Raw genomic sequence first — 18,509 nt, forward strand, 5'->3', positions numbered from 1 at the left:
ACTTAATACAGTTAAGAAAATGCTGCCACTCACCATATCTCCCAGACCACGATTATTAGCACTCTGCAAAGTTTTCAACTGCTTAACAGTAATGGCCTTTTCTTTTCGCCCATTTATGTGTTCACAATATAGTTTCCAGAGGATAACTACAAAAACTACTGCCCAGTTGTATTAAAGTTTGGTGTGAAGATAATTTAGAGGAAAAAAAATAATGCCCTTGAGTTTTGGGTCAAAAGTTCAAATCTGGTTTGGAGAAAAACAAAGGGGCATTGATCAGATATCAAGGTCACTGCTGCATTTTGAATTCATTTCCTAGTTTCATTGCAGAATCCATCGAGCAGTTTTATAATAATTCAGTATGAATACTTTAGAAAAAAACAGAGGAGGGGTGTTGGTGTTTGGGTCAGAAAGTTAATGAATTAGGTCATTAATGCACTTTGAGTTGAATTAAGAGATGATTACAATTATGCCTAGCATCTTAAGTTTACTGGGGAGTACTTCAATCATAATGTTTGTCTTTGTACAAGAAAAGTACCAGTTAATTTCCAAGTCAATAGGTTTGTGGCACACTTGTAGATGATTTCATTTCCACACATTAACATTATTTGTGCAGCATTTATATCATTAAGACTTGGCATGTATATTTCACTTTGAGAAAAGATTTCTTTTTTATATTTCACTTTGGGAAAGGAAGATTTCTTTATATTTCACTTTGGGAAAGGAAGATTTCTTTTTTATATTTCACTTTGGGAAAGGAAGATTTCTTTTGATTTGAGTTCGAAGCCAAAGATCAGGGTCTCCACGTTATTTGTAACTGTTTGCGTACTCATTGAAAATAGGTTTATTGGATGAAATTCGTTAAGACCTAGCATGTGGTACACCCTTAGTGTAAGGAACCTCATTTTAAGTTTAAAGTCCTGAGATAAAAGTCACTGCTGCATATGAAGATGATACAGGTAAACAAAAGAAATCCAGAATTCTGGAGGCTTAGACATTGTTGAAATATTCTAGTTTCCTGATTACATGTACAAAAATATTGAAAACATAGACATTGCTACATTCTAGATGTGTGAGTACATTTAGAAAAATATGAAAAATATAAAATGCAGTTCACTGAGTAAGTCTGTTCAAGGTTACGACACTAGTATGATAGGATACTTTGCAGGATTTTCATCATTTTAGGTATATGCACAACATCTCAGTCCTTTTAAACTGAATAAGAATGGTAGAAATGTTGCATTACTACAAAATCATTAGCTTTACAAAATTTTCAGAATTTTTGAAGTTTCTGGATTGCATAGGTTTGAATTTTTGATGAAGTAGTTCCTTGCTTCTTTGCCATAACTCAGGTACTGCATGGCGGATTTTATTAAGGCTTCTAAGGTCTAGCTTAGCACATACAAATTATTTTATCACAGTTTTAGTTGTGTAAATCAGGATATCAGATTTTCATTTTTTTTAACTTTTGGGAATCATGTTTTTCTCTTGCAAGAAGGGAAACCCAGGTGATGATTACCCATCACTGTAAGTTTTGATATAGAATGACCTCTGCAGGTGTTAGAACTGAATGCCTCAGATGATCGTGGAATTGGTGTGGTGCGGCAACAGATCCTTAGCTTTGCTAGCACTCGCACCATATTCAAAGCTGGTTTCAAGCTGGTCATCTTAGATGAGGCCGATGCTATGACGAATGATGCCCAGAATGCTTTAAGGAGAGGTGAGGATATGTTTTAGTATCTTGACAACATACCCAGGTTAATATTGCATATGCAGTAATTTTTTTCATGTACAATGTTTTTCAGATTGATCTCATCTGTAGGTATGGTTTGTATGTCAGTGTGAATGATCAGTAATTACTTTCAAGTTAATCATAATATTAGCTTGGCATTGATTTGGGAAAAGGCAACCATTCCATGTTATTTCTTGTAAAGAAGTTTCATGATTATGAGAATTCTTCTGGCTCTCATTATATTTGCATAATAGTTTGGTATTTCTTTTCAATTACTGACCAACAAAGAAGCCCTTTGAGCATCTGAGAGGGCATCTTCTGGTGGAGTTTAAAGCACTGGCTTATCTCAAACTAGGGTGTATCCATGAGGATTCACCCTGTTGGACCACAATAATTTAGTGGTAATAAGGCTAATAGATATGACTTTTTAGGGACAACCAGTCATATATTTACCCACTGAGGTGTATTATGACTTGATGCACGGGTTAGTTAGTACAACACAACCAACTACCACCATGATTCACTTGTTTCAACTAGTGTAATGTAGATCTGTCAATTATTATGGATTTCTGTTAATGGTGTCTCTACCTTCACTTCTGGCCCTCAAAGTTGTAAGGTCTGCATTTTTTTTTTTTTTTTTTTTTTTTTTTTTTTTTTTGCCGCTGTCTCCCGCGTTTGCGAGGTAGCGCAAGGAAACAGACGAAAGAAATGGCCCAACCCACCCCCATACACATGTATATACATACGTCCACACACGCAAATATACATACCTACACAGCTTTCCATGGTTTACCCCAGACGCTTCACATGCCTTGATTCAATCCACTGCCAGCACGTCAACCCCAGGTATACCACATCGCTCCAAATCACTCTATTCCTTGCCCTCCTTTCACCCTCCTGCATGTTCAGGCCCCGATCACACAAAATCTTTTTCACTCCATCTTTCCACCTCCAATTTGGTCTCCCTCTTCTCCTCGTTCCCTCCACCTCCGACACATATATTCTCTTGGTCAATCTTTCCTCACTCATTCTCTCCATGTGCCCGAACCATTTCAAAACACCCTCTTCTGCTCTCTCAACCACGCTCTTTTTATTTCCACACATCTCTCTTACCCTTACGTTACTTACTCGATCAAACCACCTCACACCACATATTGTCCTCAAACATCTCATTTCCAGCACATCCATCCTCCTGCGCACAACTCTATCCATAGCCCACGCCTCGCAACCATACAACATTGTTGGAACCACTATTCCTTCAAACATACCCATTTTTGCTTTCCGAGATAATGTTCTCGACTTCCACACATTCTTCAAGGCTCCCAGAATTTTCGCCCCCTCCCCCACCCTATGATCCACTTCCACTTCCATGGTTCCATTCGCTGCCAGATCCACTCCCAGATATCTAAAACACTTCACTTCCTCCAGTTTTTCTCCATTCAAACTCACCTCCCAATTGACTTGACCCTCAACCCTACTGTACCTAATAACCTTGCTCTTATTCATATTTACTCTTAACTTTCTTCTTTCACACACTTTACCAAACTCAGTCACCAGCTTCTGCAGTTTCTCACATGAATCAGCCACCAACGCTGTATCATCAGCGAACAACAACTGACTCACTTCCCAAGCTCTCTCATCCCCAACAGACTTCATACTTGCCCCTCTTTCCAAAACTCTTGCATTCACCTCCCTAACAACCCCATCTGTAAACAAATTAAACAACCATGGAGACATCACACACCCCTGCCGCAAACCTACATTCACTGAGAACCAATCACTTTCCTCTCTTCCTACACGTACACATGCCTTACATCCTCGATAAAAACTTTTCACTGCTTCTAACAACTTGCCTCCCACACCATATATTCTTAATACCTTCCACAGAGCATCTCTATCAACTCTATCATATGCCTTCTCCAGATCCATAAATGCTACATACAAATCCATTTGCTTTTCTAAGTATTTCTCACATACATTCTTCAAAGCAAACACCTGATCCACACATCCTCTACCACTTCTGAAACCACACTGCTCTTCCCCAATCTGATGCTCTGTACATGCCTTCACCCTCTCAATCAATATCCTCCAATATAATTTACCAGGAATACTCAACAAACTTATACCTCTGTAATTTGAGCACTCACTCTTATCCCCTTTGCCTTTGTACAATGGCACTATGCACGCATTCTGCCAATCCTCAGGCACCTCACCATGAGTCATACATACATTAAATAACCTTACCAACCAGTCAACAGTACAGTCACCCCCTTTTTTAATAAATTCTACTGCAATACCATCCAAACCTGCTGCCTTGCCGGCTTTCATCTTCCGCAAAGCTTTTACTACCTCTTCTCTGTTTACCAAATCATTTTCCCTAACCCTCTCACTTTGCACACCACCTCGACCAAAACACCCTATATCTGCCACTCTATCATCAAACACATTCAACAAACCTTCAAAATACTCACTCCATCTCCTTCTCACATCACCACTACTTGTTATCACCTCCCCATTTGCGCCCTTCACTGAAGTTCCCATTTGCTCCCTTGTCTTACGCACTTTATTTACCTCCTTCCAGAACATCTTTTTGTTCTCCCTAAAATTTAATGATACTCTCTCACCCCAACTCTCATTTGCCCTTTTTTCACCTCTTGCACCTTTCTCTGCATTATTTTCTTTTATTTGGATTTCTTAACATGAGCTGCTAACACTTGATTGTCTTTTGAGAATGAGTTCATTTGGGGACATTACCAATGCCAGTTGCTTCACATGACAGTTACCATAGACATTCATTATGTAGATGATAGATCAGCATTCCCGCTACTTTTTGCATTATTTTATATTTCTTTTTAGTATTATTTTTTCATAAAATAATTATGTCATTATTGGCATATTTGATGTGATTTTTTTTTAGATATTTTGTTGTGAGGTGTGTTGTATCAACCTAGGAACATTGTCACACTCGAGGCATGAATATTTTTCATGTGGTTGATACCACATTGTGTCTAAATCTCTGGGACATTAGTTTAACCAGTAAGTGGTTAACTTTTAAGCTAGATGATCCATCAGCTGACTCCAGGTATTTAGTTTTTTATAGAGGGCAACTCTAGTGCAGTGTTTTCCAGTTATGTAGTTTTTTATAGAGGGCAACTCTAGTGCAGTGTTTTCAGAAACTCTTACCTGATATTCCTGCTTGATGTTACAACGTACTACTTCTACTGAATGATCCCAGCTAATGCTTCTATCTTCTACTACTACCTAATGTTTCTGCTTAATGCTACTACATAAATGTTCCTACATACTACTGTCTATTGGTCCTGCCATTTTGCTTGCCATAGGAAAATGTAGAGTTGTTAAGAATTAGTTGTGTGAATTAAGTGTTCTCCAGAGTTATATGTGACATGGAGAGATTGTATGTTTATGTACAGAATACCAGCAATCCACTTGTGGGTTAGACAGAAAGAAAACACAGCTTCCTGGGTCAAAGGATTGCACCTTGACAACCACTGAAGTGCTGGCTTACTACACAGTCATCACCAACCCTCCCAGTACCCAAGCTGGTAGTACAGATAATATACCTCCCTGTTCAGTGGCTGTCTACCAGCTGCTACCTACCATTCCTCAATTGGTATACTGATGATCCCCTTGAGAAACAGTCAGAGTGCATCTCCTCAGAACTATCCCATGCATATCTTATTATTCTTATTTTATGGAACCAATAGAGCTTTATCATTAGTGAAAAGAACTCTGGTTGTTAAGTGGTGTTTTGCTCAACTTTTACTGAAGTTGAGATGGTCTCATAAAGCTATGTCATTGGGATTGAAGAAGACCCCCAGATCTAAGGCCCCATACCCTGACAACTGTACAAATGATACTGGAGGGCAGAGTTGCCTAATTTTTTTGGTTCTTGCAATCCTTGATGAGATTTGTCTCTGTGCATCTTCCACATAAAAAATGTCACAGTAAAAAAAGGAGAGCTTTATTCTGTATAAAACCATATCTGGTAAAAACACTGCTATTCGTTGCTAAATAAGCATAATGAGTCACTTTTCAGCTTATCCAATGGTAATGTCTGGTGATAATGTAGTTTTAAGACTATCAGAGATCCAATCTTCTTGTAAGCTGAAGAAGCTACATTGATTTCCAGCCAGTACCAGGGAAATAAGATAATGATGTCATGAGCCACTTTTGGCAACCACTTCATAATTATTCATATCATTCTAAACCCTGTTTGGATATTAACTGAAGCATTTTGTCCATTTAGGAGCAGACAGGAGTGCAAAAGCAAGATGTTGAATTAAGAGTATATCCCAGAGACCCTTCATGCACCTCCAAGGGGCTCAGATACATGTGTTACCTGTTTGACAAATCTACTCTTGTGGAACCCAGTCAAAGTGTTTCTATGTGGAGTCTTTTTTTGAGCCTTATTGGATGTGTCCATTGTGAAACCTTGAGTAGGGTTGGATTGCCTCCAATACACAGTACCCTAGTTGCTGGTGTACTGCTCAGCTTTTACTTAAAATCTTATATTAATCCTGTGTCATTGTTCGGGAAGGCATAAACCTAAGGTGCCATGCCCCAACTAGTCAACTGTACTAACAGTGTACACTAGGGGAACCGAGTTTGATGATGTCTTCCCCTGGAAAGTCCTTTTAATACTGGTTCCTTAAGGGGAAATTTTATTGTGGAGCTTCCGTTGTCCACAGCACTTGGGATATTAGTGGTTGCTAGTGTACTGTGTGACAGTAGATTAGACTCAGAGAGAAACTACACAGCTAAAATTTTTTGGAAAGCATGAATTAAGGGTTGCAGTTCTGTAGCCATTAGATTGATCATTATTATGGAAGGTTCTGTGAAACCTATAATGAAGTTGTTAGAACATTGTTACCTTTGGCTGGAAATAAAAAGGGAAGATTGGAAAAAAGAAAGTGTGCTGCCTGGAAATCAATTATTGCAGAGATTGTTGTCATAGACCAGTTTTTAGGATGATAACACACATCAGTCTATATTGCTTAGTTTATTTGTGACAATGAAACCTGAAAAAACAACACTCATTTTAACATCTTGGGCAAACAATCCAAATTATTATATACCATACATCTTTATCAAAATAAAGACAGCATTCCCTAACTCAGGTAACTAATATGTATACATACAGTTGCGTGATAGATACTGTTTAAACAAAAGAACAAATCAGTAAATTCACTTCTAACTCCTGTAATCACCCAGCCTGGTGGTCAGTAACAGGTTTCCTTCTACAGTGAGTGTTTATGAATGAAACAGCCCACATCAAAACTGTTGAGTAAATGAGGACCATCTTTGCCCATAAAGGAGTAGCCTGTCTGCCATAACTCCCAAACTAGAGTCTGTGTAGGACTTTCTTAGCAAAAGTAAATCTCTCTATGAAATACATGGTAATAACATTATTTTCAACATTTGAGAGTGATACCGACATATAAGAAATCCATACATGAACATTTTAATGGCTCTCCAAAATTGTTGTGATAATTCAAACAATCCGTGATTAAGATATATAACTTGCTGTAATTTGTATTGTAAACATCAAACACTATCTCATAAGTTATAGTGTACAAAAATACCCCTTACAGTGTACAAAGATATTCATTACACTGTACAGAAATACTCTACAGTGATTCACATATCACAGTGTGCTTTCTATTTAATGGAATATCGTGTATTTCATACTACATAATCAGACTCTTTATGTATGTGATTACACCAGGGCTGTATCATTGGGATTACAGTCTTGTGAAAGAACTTGTCACTCGAAAGTAGTCCATATTTCACTGCTGTTGGAAGAAGTACATCCATAGATTGCAGCAGCCACTGGAAAGAGGTCCTGGGTAACACCAGGTGTCTTTCTTAGAAAGAAGTCCAGAGTTAATTGTAAATAAACATGAAGTTAATGGAAATGGTGCACAGCTAACAGAGTTGAGATAAAAAAGAATTGCTGTTTAGGAAAATCCAGTTTGAAAAGAGGGACATACTATATGAATATACATGGTATATGTATATGTAAAAGGGCATTGGGGAATTACATGATCACTGATAGGCCTGCAACACGTGAATGTATTGAGAACGGCAGTGGGTAGGATTTCTGAAAATTTCCTGGTGGAGGCAAGGGTGAAGATATGTGGAGGTTTTTAGGAAAGCATGAGAAGAGGATGGTGAAATTTAAGTAATTGTTTCTTTCCCTACACCTCAAAACTTTGGAACTCCACCCTTTCATGGCTTTCCCAATAACTACAGCCTTGCATAATAGATTTTTCACTTCTTTCCAAATTGGGTAAATATTTTGCCTTTTCTGTTCTTTTTCACTTTTATTAACCTTTGTATATTTCAATTAAGGCCCTGAGCTTGATGTGGACTTCTGTCCGTGACTGGACTCCAATATAAAAAAAAGAAAAAAGTGAGCTTGGGGAAGAAGTGTGTGAAAAATTACTAGGAGAGATTGAGCGTAGAACGGCAAAAGGTGAGAGTAAATAATGCAAGGAGAGTAGGTGAAGAATGGAAGATGTTTGGGGAAGCAGCACTGGTATGTGCAGGAGAAGTATGTGGGAGGTGGGTAGGTGACAGAGGTTAGTGAGTGGAGGGATAATGAATTAAAGATGCTAGTGAAAGAGAGATGAGGCTTGTACAGGTGGTACTTACAGGGAAGGCATGCAAATGATTGAGAGATATAAAAGAGAAAGTGGCAAGAGATTAAGAGGGAGGTTAAGGAGTTGAAAATAGGGCAAATGAGAGGAAGGGTGAGCAAATATCAGTAAACTTCAAGGGGAATAAGATATTTTGGAAGGAGGCTGAGAGTGAGAAAAAAAAAGCAAGAAAAAGGGTGACTGGGGAAGTGGTAACAGGCAGCTATGAGGTAAGGAGGAGATGAAGTAAATATTTTGAGGGATTGTTAAATACATTTGATGATGAGGTGGCAGACATAGGGTCTTTAGTTCAGGGATGTTTGCAAAGTGAGAAAATCATGGAAAGTGGTTTGGTTAACAAAGAAGAGGTAATGAAATCCTAGTCTAAGTTGAAATGTGGCAAGGTGGCTGGAGTAGATGGTACTGCATATGAACTTCTTGAGAAAGGGGATGACTTTGTTGTTGATTGGTTAGTTAGGATTTTCATTGTATATATGGATCATGGTGAGCTGCCTTAGGATTGGCGGAATGTATGTATGGTGCCATTGTATAATGGCAAGGGGGACAAAGATGAGTTTTCAAATTACAGTGGTAAAAGTTTGTTGAGTCTGCCTGGTAAGTTGTATGGCCATTCAGGCAAGTGATCAGGCACATCGGGCTTGGAAAAACTCTCCTTCCTCTGGCGCCCATTCTTCATTTATCACTGCCTGTAATCATTGCAAGTATGTTATACATAAGGCAAAGTGTTCCTTTATTCAAAGGAAGTCCTATAACCTTTCTTTGTCATCAACTAATAGGTCTGTCTGGTCTTTAACTAAGGATATCACTAAACTTTTGTCGCTCTACCTTTCCTTTACTTTTCCATACTGATGGTACTTTTGCTGTCTCTCTCATAGACAAAGCAGCTCTTTGGTTAGGTTAGGTCTCATCTCTAACTCTACCATGGATGACTAACATTCCTTCACTCCATGATTCTTCTTTTGCCAATAATGTGCTATTTCCCATAATCTGTTTTTGAAGTGTCTGAAAAGCACTTCTATCTGTAGATACTGGCAAAGTTTAGGTCCTGATGACATCCAACCCTATGCACTGAAAGAGTATGCCTCTGAAATTGCTCCTGTGCTTACTTGTCTCTCCCATTTATGTTTAAAAACTTGAACTTTACCTTCATCTTGGAAACTTGCATTGGTACATGCCAGTCTTAAGAAGGGTGACGATTCTAACCCCTCTATTTATCGTCCTGTTGCTTTGACACCTACCATTTCCAAAGCCTTCGAATCCCTCCTGAAATCTCATATCTCAGATATCTTAAATTTTACAGTCTTCATTCTGATCTCTAGGATGGTTACTGTAAGGTAAGATCCACTGGTCATTATCCCTGAAAAATTTTGGTGAATCATATGTTGTTGCCCTTGACATATCCAAATATTTTGACAGGGTGTGGCATCAGGGTTTCATCTCTAAGCTCCTCTCTTTTGGCTTCCCTCCCTCACTTTGCTTCTTCATATCTAGCTTCCTCTCTGGTAACTATCTTTGTGGTTGTTGAATTAACCTCTTCTTTCTTCAACAGCAGTGCCCCTCTAGGTTCTGTCCTGTCTCCTACATTTTTCTCCTATTTATCAACGATTCTCTTTCTTCCACAAATAACCAAATGCACTCATACGTTGATGACTAATCACTGCATTCCTTCACATCCTTCAATTCTGCTCCATCTCTCACTTGACCTGCATCTTGTCTCAACACAACTTCCTTAGTAAACTCAGACTTGGACAGGATATCTCAGTGGATAGACAAAATTTGGTTAAGTTTAATTCCTCAAGACCTAGTTTCTACCAATCTATTGAAAATTCCTCATAACTTTCCTCTGTCCCTTGATGATACTGTGCATCCACTCTATCATGAAACCCCACGTTTTGGGAATATCTAAGTCTGCCTTTAAGAAACTGAAAGTCCTGTTTAGATGTCGAAATTTTTTCCAAACATTTGTTTATGCCAAGGATTGATCCAACCTTGTATGAAGCCCTCCTGTCATGTGTGGAGTGGTTCAAGCTCTGCATCTTTACTTGAAGGGGTTGAACTGAAAGCAGTCTGAGTTATAAACTCTCCCAGACTAACTTCAAAACTTGCCCTGCTTCCTTACACTGCAATGACGGTTCAGTTTTCCTTTTCTACAGGTATTGCTTTGCTTTTTGTGCCGAGAATTGACTGTGTCTCCACCATTATCCAGACATGCAGTACTTGGCAAACTGTTGCATCACATGATTACTGTGTGGCCATTAGCAACTCAAGGGTGGGCTGTTTTGTTGACTTTCTTTGTGTACACCTCAAAACTTTGGAACTCTCTACCCTCTCATGTCTTTCCCAATAACTATGACCTGGCTCATTTTGAAAAATTTTACACTTCCAGAATTTGTATATACTTTCCTCTGTGTCTTCTTTATCCCCTTCATTAACCTGTATATTTTTGTCCACAAATGGAGCCCCCAGTGTAAAGAAAGAAATACTTCTTGCATTCTTTCTGTTTCACATCATTTGCAAACACTTCTACCTCTCCTCTTCTCCCAGATCCTCACCTCCACAAGAACTGCAGAATGGTCAAAATCTCCAAATAATCCTTTCACAAACTAGCATCTGGCACAACCTTTTTTAGCCTTTCTTCCACTGCCTTATAGTCAGTCAAACTCATTTGTTTTTATCTTCCATCATTTCTCATCCATGTATTTCTCTGGATGATTTTGTGCTGAAAAAAAGGTATTAGCAAGGAATAAACCCCTCTTATCACAGACATCCACAAGATAACTCCCATTCTCATTTACTCCATTTACCAACCATCTTGCCAATTTCATCACATCCTACCTTCACTTTTACATCACCCATTACAACCACCTTTCTTTCCTCCTCAAACCCATTTATACAATCAGCCAAACTTCTCCAAAAATGCTTCATTTCAACTTTACCTCTCATAATCTTTATATTCACATATGCATGTACACATATCCATGCATACCTCACAATTCCAGTCTTTCCTTTAACCCACACATTTCTTGATCCATTCCATACATGCTCTCTAACACCCTCCCATACTTTTGGTGATAGCATAATTGCACATCTTTCTTTTCAACTCTCCTGATGATTTTCATTTATTCCCATCTATACCACTCCTTCCTTGCCCTTCCACAACTTAATTCATCATTTCCATTTCACTCCATAACCCTTGCCCAAGGATGTGGGTTTCCCCAATCCCCAACTCGTTTAAACCATAACTTTTGAATTTCTCCACAAGCTCCCTACTTTTACTCTCATCGAGGATGAGTCACTAGCCCCTTTTACTTCCCTTCATAGTTGGGGTATATGATGTTCAGATCTCTTAACCTATTTCCTTGGTCTTTCTGATCTATTGCTTTAATCACTCATGTTATCTACAGAACATCATACTACAGCATAACATGTACATTCACATCAGACATAATTTCATTTAGAAAGCCTTTGATCCATTTTCTTCTATTTCTCTTAATGGTTTGCTTTGCTTCTTTCTTTAGTTGATTTCATGATTTAGTTTGTCAGGTGCTTTTGCAACATCTACAAGAACATTTTCCATTCTTTTCCCTCTCACTAGAGATTTATTTACATCATGATAATCTTATGCTGTCAAAGTAAGCTTTTGATTGTGTTTGCAGTGATGATTATCATTGATTCACCCCCAGCTTTGTGGTGGTTAAGTATAGATAAACTTATTGGGAGGAAAAGCTCTTTTAGATGGATATGGAGTTCTGCCTTTTTGAGGTAAAATAAAGGGTTTTCATTCTTTAAAAGCCATATATCACTTCCAGTTCTTCCTTGCACCTCTTCAGTAATTTTGTCATTTACCCAGTCCACCTTAATATTCTGCTTTTCTTTGAAACTACCTGTCTGATATCTCCAAATCCATTCTTATGTGTATGGGTTAGATCAGGTAGGGAAAAGGGCAGGAATGCTCATTTTGCAGAGTAAAACTTGCTCTCTGACTACTTAATATTGTATCAGTATTTCAAGTAATATAGAAAATTTGTTTGTTTCACTACTCATACTGTCACCATTCTTTTAAGTTTATCTCATAGGAAATCAGGTTCAGCTGCTTTCCCTCTACAAATAACTCTGCAGCTGTAAATTTTACTAATTTATAATATGCATTATTGTAGGCTGGTGAGCATTACCAAGCCTTTCTGAACCAGATGGCTCACTTGTTTTTGATACTGATTGCAATATATTCTTTTCCTTCACTATTTTTCGATGAGACAAATGATTTTTTTCATTTCATATTTTTTCTCCTGATTCTTCTGTTTTAAACTTCTTTGTTACATTTGCTCCTTTACCACTTAAAAATGGATAAGGTATGAAACTTCTTCTAGAACTATTTTACAGTCATGAAAGCATGTTTGTTCTTTTTGCATATTAGTTAGTTAATTTGAACAAGACCTAAAGCTTTAGTAAGTCTTTCCAAACCAGATAGCTCACTTGTTTATGGTATTGAATGCATTATATTCTTTTCCTTCACTGGAGACTGTATATTTTTTTTTTTTCTATTTTTTTCCTGATTCTTCATTTTTGAACTTCTTTGTTACAGTTGCTCCTCTATCACTTAAAAATGGATAATGTATGAAACTTTTTAGGACTATATTACAGTCATGACAGTATATTTGTTCTTTTTGCATATTAGCTAGTTAATTTAAACGAGACCTAAAGCTATGTCATTTCTTATAAATTTTTATGATAAAGAAAAATTATTTTTAAGAAATATGAATCACTAAACTTTTTTTTTTTTTTTTTTTTTTTTGCCGCTGTTTCCCGCGTTTGCGAGGTAGCGCAAGGAAACAGACGAAAGAAATGGCCCAACCCACCCCCATACACATGTATATACATACGTCCACACACACAAATATACATACCTACACAGCTTTCCATGGTTTACCCCAGACGCTTCACATGCCTTGATTCAATCCACTGACAGCACGTCAACCCCGGTATACCACATCGCTCCAATTCACTCTATTCCTTGCCCTCCTTTCACCCTCCTGCATGTTCAGGCCCCGATCACACAAAATCTTTTTCACTCCATCTTTCCACCTCCAATTTGGTCTCCCTCTTCTCCTCGTTCCCTCCACCTCCGACACATATATTCTCTTGGTCAATCTTTCCTCACTCATTCTCTCCATGTGCCCGAACCATTTCAAAACACCCTCTTCTGCTCTCTCAACCACGCTCTTTTTATTTCCACACATCTCTCTTACCCTTACGTTACTTACTCGATCAAACCACCTCACACCACACATTGTCCTTAAACATCTCATTTCCAGCACATCCATCCTCCTGCGCACAACTCTATCCATAGCCCACGCCTCGCAACCATACAACATTGTTGGAACCACTATTCCTTCAAACATACCCATTTTTGCTTTCCGAGATAATGTTCTCGACTTCCACACATTCTTCAAGGCTCCCAAGCTCCCAGAATTTTCGCCCCCTCCCCCACCCTATGATCCACTTCCGCTTCCATGGTTCCATCCGCTGCCAGATCCACTCCCAGATATCTAAAACACTTCACTTCCTCCAGTTTGTCTCCATTCAAACTCACCTCCCAATTGACTTGACCCTCAACCCTACTGTACCTAATAACCTTGCTCTTATTCACATTTACTCTTAACTTTCTTCTTTCTCACACTTTACCAAACTTAGTCACCAGCTTCTGCAGTTTCTCACATGAATCAGCCACCACTAAACTTTTACATTGTGAATTATTTGTGTTTTATGTAGTTATACATTTAAAACCAATGTTATATATTTTTTCACTTCTTTTTTTTCAGTGATTGAGAAGTTCACAGACAATGTTCGTTTCTGTCTTATCTGTAACTACCTAAGTAAGATCATCCCAGCCATACAATCTCGTTGTACACGCTTTCGATTTGGGCCATTGTCATCAGACCAGATCCTTCCAAGGCTTGACCATGTCATTGAACAAGAAAAGTAAGTACTTTTGCATTGACATATACCAAATGGATAAGGCATGAGAGTGGTATATGATACCACTTGCTTCTGCGACCGATGTCTTGTTATGGAGTTTATACGCAAGATGGTTGCAGGGATGAATAAATCTGTAGAATGAAGGGTAATATATTTTGTTTTATTTTATGGTTTAAAAGTTATTTTATTTATTTATTATACTTTGTCGCTATCTCCCGTGTTAGCGAAGTAGTGCAAGGAAACAGACGAAAGAATGGCCCAACCCACCCACATGCACATGTATATACATACACATCCACTATGCACATATACATACCTATACATAACAACGTAGTTAAAGTGCGTAAGACAAGTGAACAAATGGGAACTTTAGTGAAGGGTGAAGGGGGCTAATGGGGAGGTGCGCATGTGGGGGAGGGGGGATGTCATTTCATGTGTGGCGTGATGGCAGCAGGAATGGATGAAGGCAGCATGTATGAATATGTACATGTGTATATATGTATATGTCTGTGTATGGATATGTGTGTGTGTGTGTGGGCATTTATGTATATACATGTGTATGTGGGTGGGTTGGGCCATTCTTTTGCCTGTTTCCTTGCGCTACCTTGTTAATGTGGGAGACAGTGTCAAAGTATAATAGATATAAATAAATAAGTAATATGAGCATATATTGGTAGGTTTTCTGTATATGCTAAACTTAAACTTATTTCCTTGCCTATGAATCATGCAATCTAAAAATGGTAACATCCCATTATTTTAATTTTCTACAGTAAATTTGATGGAAGGTACTAAATTGTTAAGTAAGGGGAGAAATGTTTGTAAATTTTCATTTCTTGGCCAAATGTAATGAACATCATCTACATACCTAAACCAAATTGCATTAGAAGGTAAGATTATTATTTTTTTATTATTATACTTTGTCGCTGTCTCCCGCGTTAGCGAGGTAGCGCAAGGAAACAGACAAAAGAATGGCTCAGCACATCCACATGTATATACATACACATCCACACACGCTCATATACCTATACATCTCATTGTATACATATATATACACACACAGACATATACATATATACACATGTACATAATTCATATTGTCTGCCCTTATTCATTTCCGTCGCCACCCCGCCACACATGAAATGACAACCCCCTCCCCCCGCATGTGCGCGAGGTAGCGCTAGGAAAAGGCAACAAAGGCCACATTCATTCACACTCAGTCTCTAGCTGTCATGTATAATGCACCGAAACCACAGCTCCCTTTCCCATCCAGGCCCCACAAAACATTCCATGGTTTACCCCAGATGCTTCACATGTCCTGGTTCAATCCTTTGACAGCACGTTGACCCCAGTATACCACATCGTTCCAATTCACACTGTTCCTTGCACGTCTTTCACCCTCCTGCATGTTCAGGCCCCGATCACTCAAAATCTTTTTCACTCCATCTTTCCACCTCCAATTTGGTCTCCCACTTCTCGTTCCCTTCACCTCTGACATGTATATCCTCTTTGTTAATCTTTCCTCACTCATTCTCTCCATGCGACCAAACCATTTCAAAACAACCTCTTCTGCTCTCTCAACCTCACTCTTTTTATTACCAAACATCTCTCTTACCTTTAGTAATTTTATTTCAAAAAATTCCATATAAAGTACTTAGTACAGATGAAAGAGGGTTACCCATTGCCATACCAAATTTTTGAGCATAATAATTTCCATTGAATTGAAATATACTGTTTTTTACACACAATTTTATCAGTTCAATGAAAATAGACTTTGAAGCAGGTAAATGAATATCATCCAAAACTTCAAATAAATATTCTAAAAGGTCATCAACTGGAACTTTTGTGAAAAGTGAGGAAACATCAAAGCTAACAAGTTTGAAATCAAAATCAACATTGATATTGTTAAGCTTGTTAACTAAATCTACATTGTTCTTGATAGTAGAATTTGATATCTTACCCAATAAAGGGCTTAATAAAGAAACTAACCATTTTGGCAATTTATATGTGATGGAGCCTACTGAATTCACTATAGGTCTTGATGAAAATTTTGTCTATGTGTTTTGATAAGTCCATCTTTTAAACTCAGTAAGAATCCCCTAGAAGCAGTTTATTCCGATTTCAATAAAGAACTGAAGTTGTTGTTGAAAGGTAATGGTCCTCTTATCAAAAGTTTGTCATCTTTGTCCCCTTCATTGCCATATATGTATGGACATATCAGAACACTTATCCTCTTTACTTCCCATGTTGCTTAAATCCTTTAATGTAAATGTTGTCTTCAGCAAGAATAATACTATAAAGAATATCTTTATCAGGAACTCACCAGAAAATTCTCCTGGGTGCATCTATAAAGTGCCATGTAGAAATTGTGATAAGTTTTATGCTGGGCAGACTGGTAAGGATCTTTCTATCAGACTTAAGCTACATAAATGGGGTATAAGAACGGGAAAAGAATCAAATGCCTTGTTTAATCACGTTAAAAACTATGATCATTGTAGTGACTGTATATACATAAATGCCCACACATGCACATATACATAAATACCTATACATTTCACGTATACATACATATACTTACACAAACATATACATATATACACATGCGCATATTCATACATGCTGCCTTCATCCATTCCCGCCGCCACCCCACCACACATGAAATGAAACCCCCTCCCCCCAAGTGCGCGCCGGGTATCACTAGGAAAGGACAACAAAGGCCACATTCTGCCACACTCAGACTCTAGATGTCATGTGTAATGCATCGAAACCACAGCTCCCTTTCCACATTCAGGCCCCACAAAACTTTCCATGGTTTACCCCAGATGCTTCACATGCCCTGGTTCAATCCATTGACAGCACGTCGACCCCAGTATACCACTCTATTCGTTACACGCCTTTCACCTTCCTGTATGTTCAGGCCCCTATTGCTCAAAATCTTTTTCACTTCATCCTTCCACCTTCAATTTGGTCTCCCACTTCTCATTCCCTCCACCTCTGACACACATATCCTCTTTATCAATCTTTCCTCATTCATTCTATCCATGTGACCAAACCATTTCAATACACACCTCTTCTGCTTTCTCAACCACACTCTTTTTATTACCACACATCTCTCTTCCCCTTTCATTACTTACTCGATCAAACCATCTCACACCACATATTGTTCTCAGACATCTCATTTCCAACATGTCCACCCTCCTCCACACAATCCTATCTATTACCCATGCCTCACAACCATATAACATTGTTGGAACTTCTGTTCCTTTAAACATACCCATTTTTTGCTTTCCGAGATAATGTTCTCACCTTCCACACATTCTTCAACGCTCCCAGAACCTTCGCCCCCTCCCCCACGTAGTGACTCACTTCTGCTTCCATGTTTCCATCTTCTGCCAAATCCACTCCCAGATATCTAAAACACTTCACTTCCTCCAGTTTTTCTCCAATCAAACGTATCTCCCAATTTACTTGTCCCTCAATCCTACAGAACCTAATAACCTTGCTCTTGTTCTCATTTGCTCTCAGCTTTCTTCTTTCACACACTTTACCAAACTCAGTCCAACTTCTGCAGTTTCTCACCCAAATCAGCCACCAGCGCTGTATCATGAGTGAACAACAACTGACTCACTTCCCAAGCCCTCTCATCTCCTACTTGCCTCTCTCTCCAAAACTCTTGCATTCACCTTCCTAACAACCCCATCCATAAACAAATTAAACAACCATGGAGACATCACACACCCCTGCTGCAGACCGACATTCATTGGGAACTAATCACTTTCCTCTCTTCCTACTCGTACACATGCCTTACATCCTCGATAGAAGCTTTTCACTGCTTCTAGCAACTTACCTCCCACACCATATACTCTTAATACCTTCCACAGAGCATATATATATATATATATATATATATATATATATATATATATATATATATATATATATATATATATATATTTTTTTTTTCTTTTTTTTCATACTATTCGCCATTTCCCGCGATAGAATATATATTTATATATATATATTTTTTTTTTTTTTTTTTATACTTTGTCGCTGTCTCCCGCGTTTGCGAGGTAGCGCAAGGAAACAGACGAAAGAAATGGCCCAACCCCCCCCCCCATACACATGTA

The 18,509-nt window shown here is 38.3% G+C and overlaps 1 protein-coding gene across 1 annotated transcript in view; it reads left to right on the plus strand.

Annotated features, from left to right (window-relative positions):
- RfC3 (replication factor C subunit RfC3) overlaps positions 1 to 18,509 on the plus strand; it is a 65,059-nt gene that overhangs the window by 17,477 nt on the left and 29,073 nt on the right. Inside the window, exons 4-5 of the mRNA XM_071674908.1 lie at positions 1,555 to 1,717; positions 14,229 to 14,388. Coding sequence (XP_071531009.1) covers positions 1,555 to 1,717; positions 14,229 to 14,388 — 323 coding nt within the window. The remainder of the gene's footprint in view (positions 1 to 1,554; positions 1,718 to 14,228; positions 14,389 to 18,509) is intronic.

Source organism: Panulirus ornatus, chromosome 20 (genome assembly GCF_036320965.1).
Source record: "Panulirus ornatus isolate Po-2019 chromosome 20, ASM3632096v1, whole genome shotgun sequence".
In the NCBI taxonomy this organism is placed as follows: domain Eukaryota; kingdom Metazoa; phylum Arthropoda; class Malacostraca; order Decapoda; family Palinuridae; genus Panulirus; species Panulirus ornatus.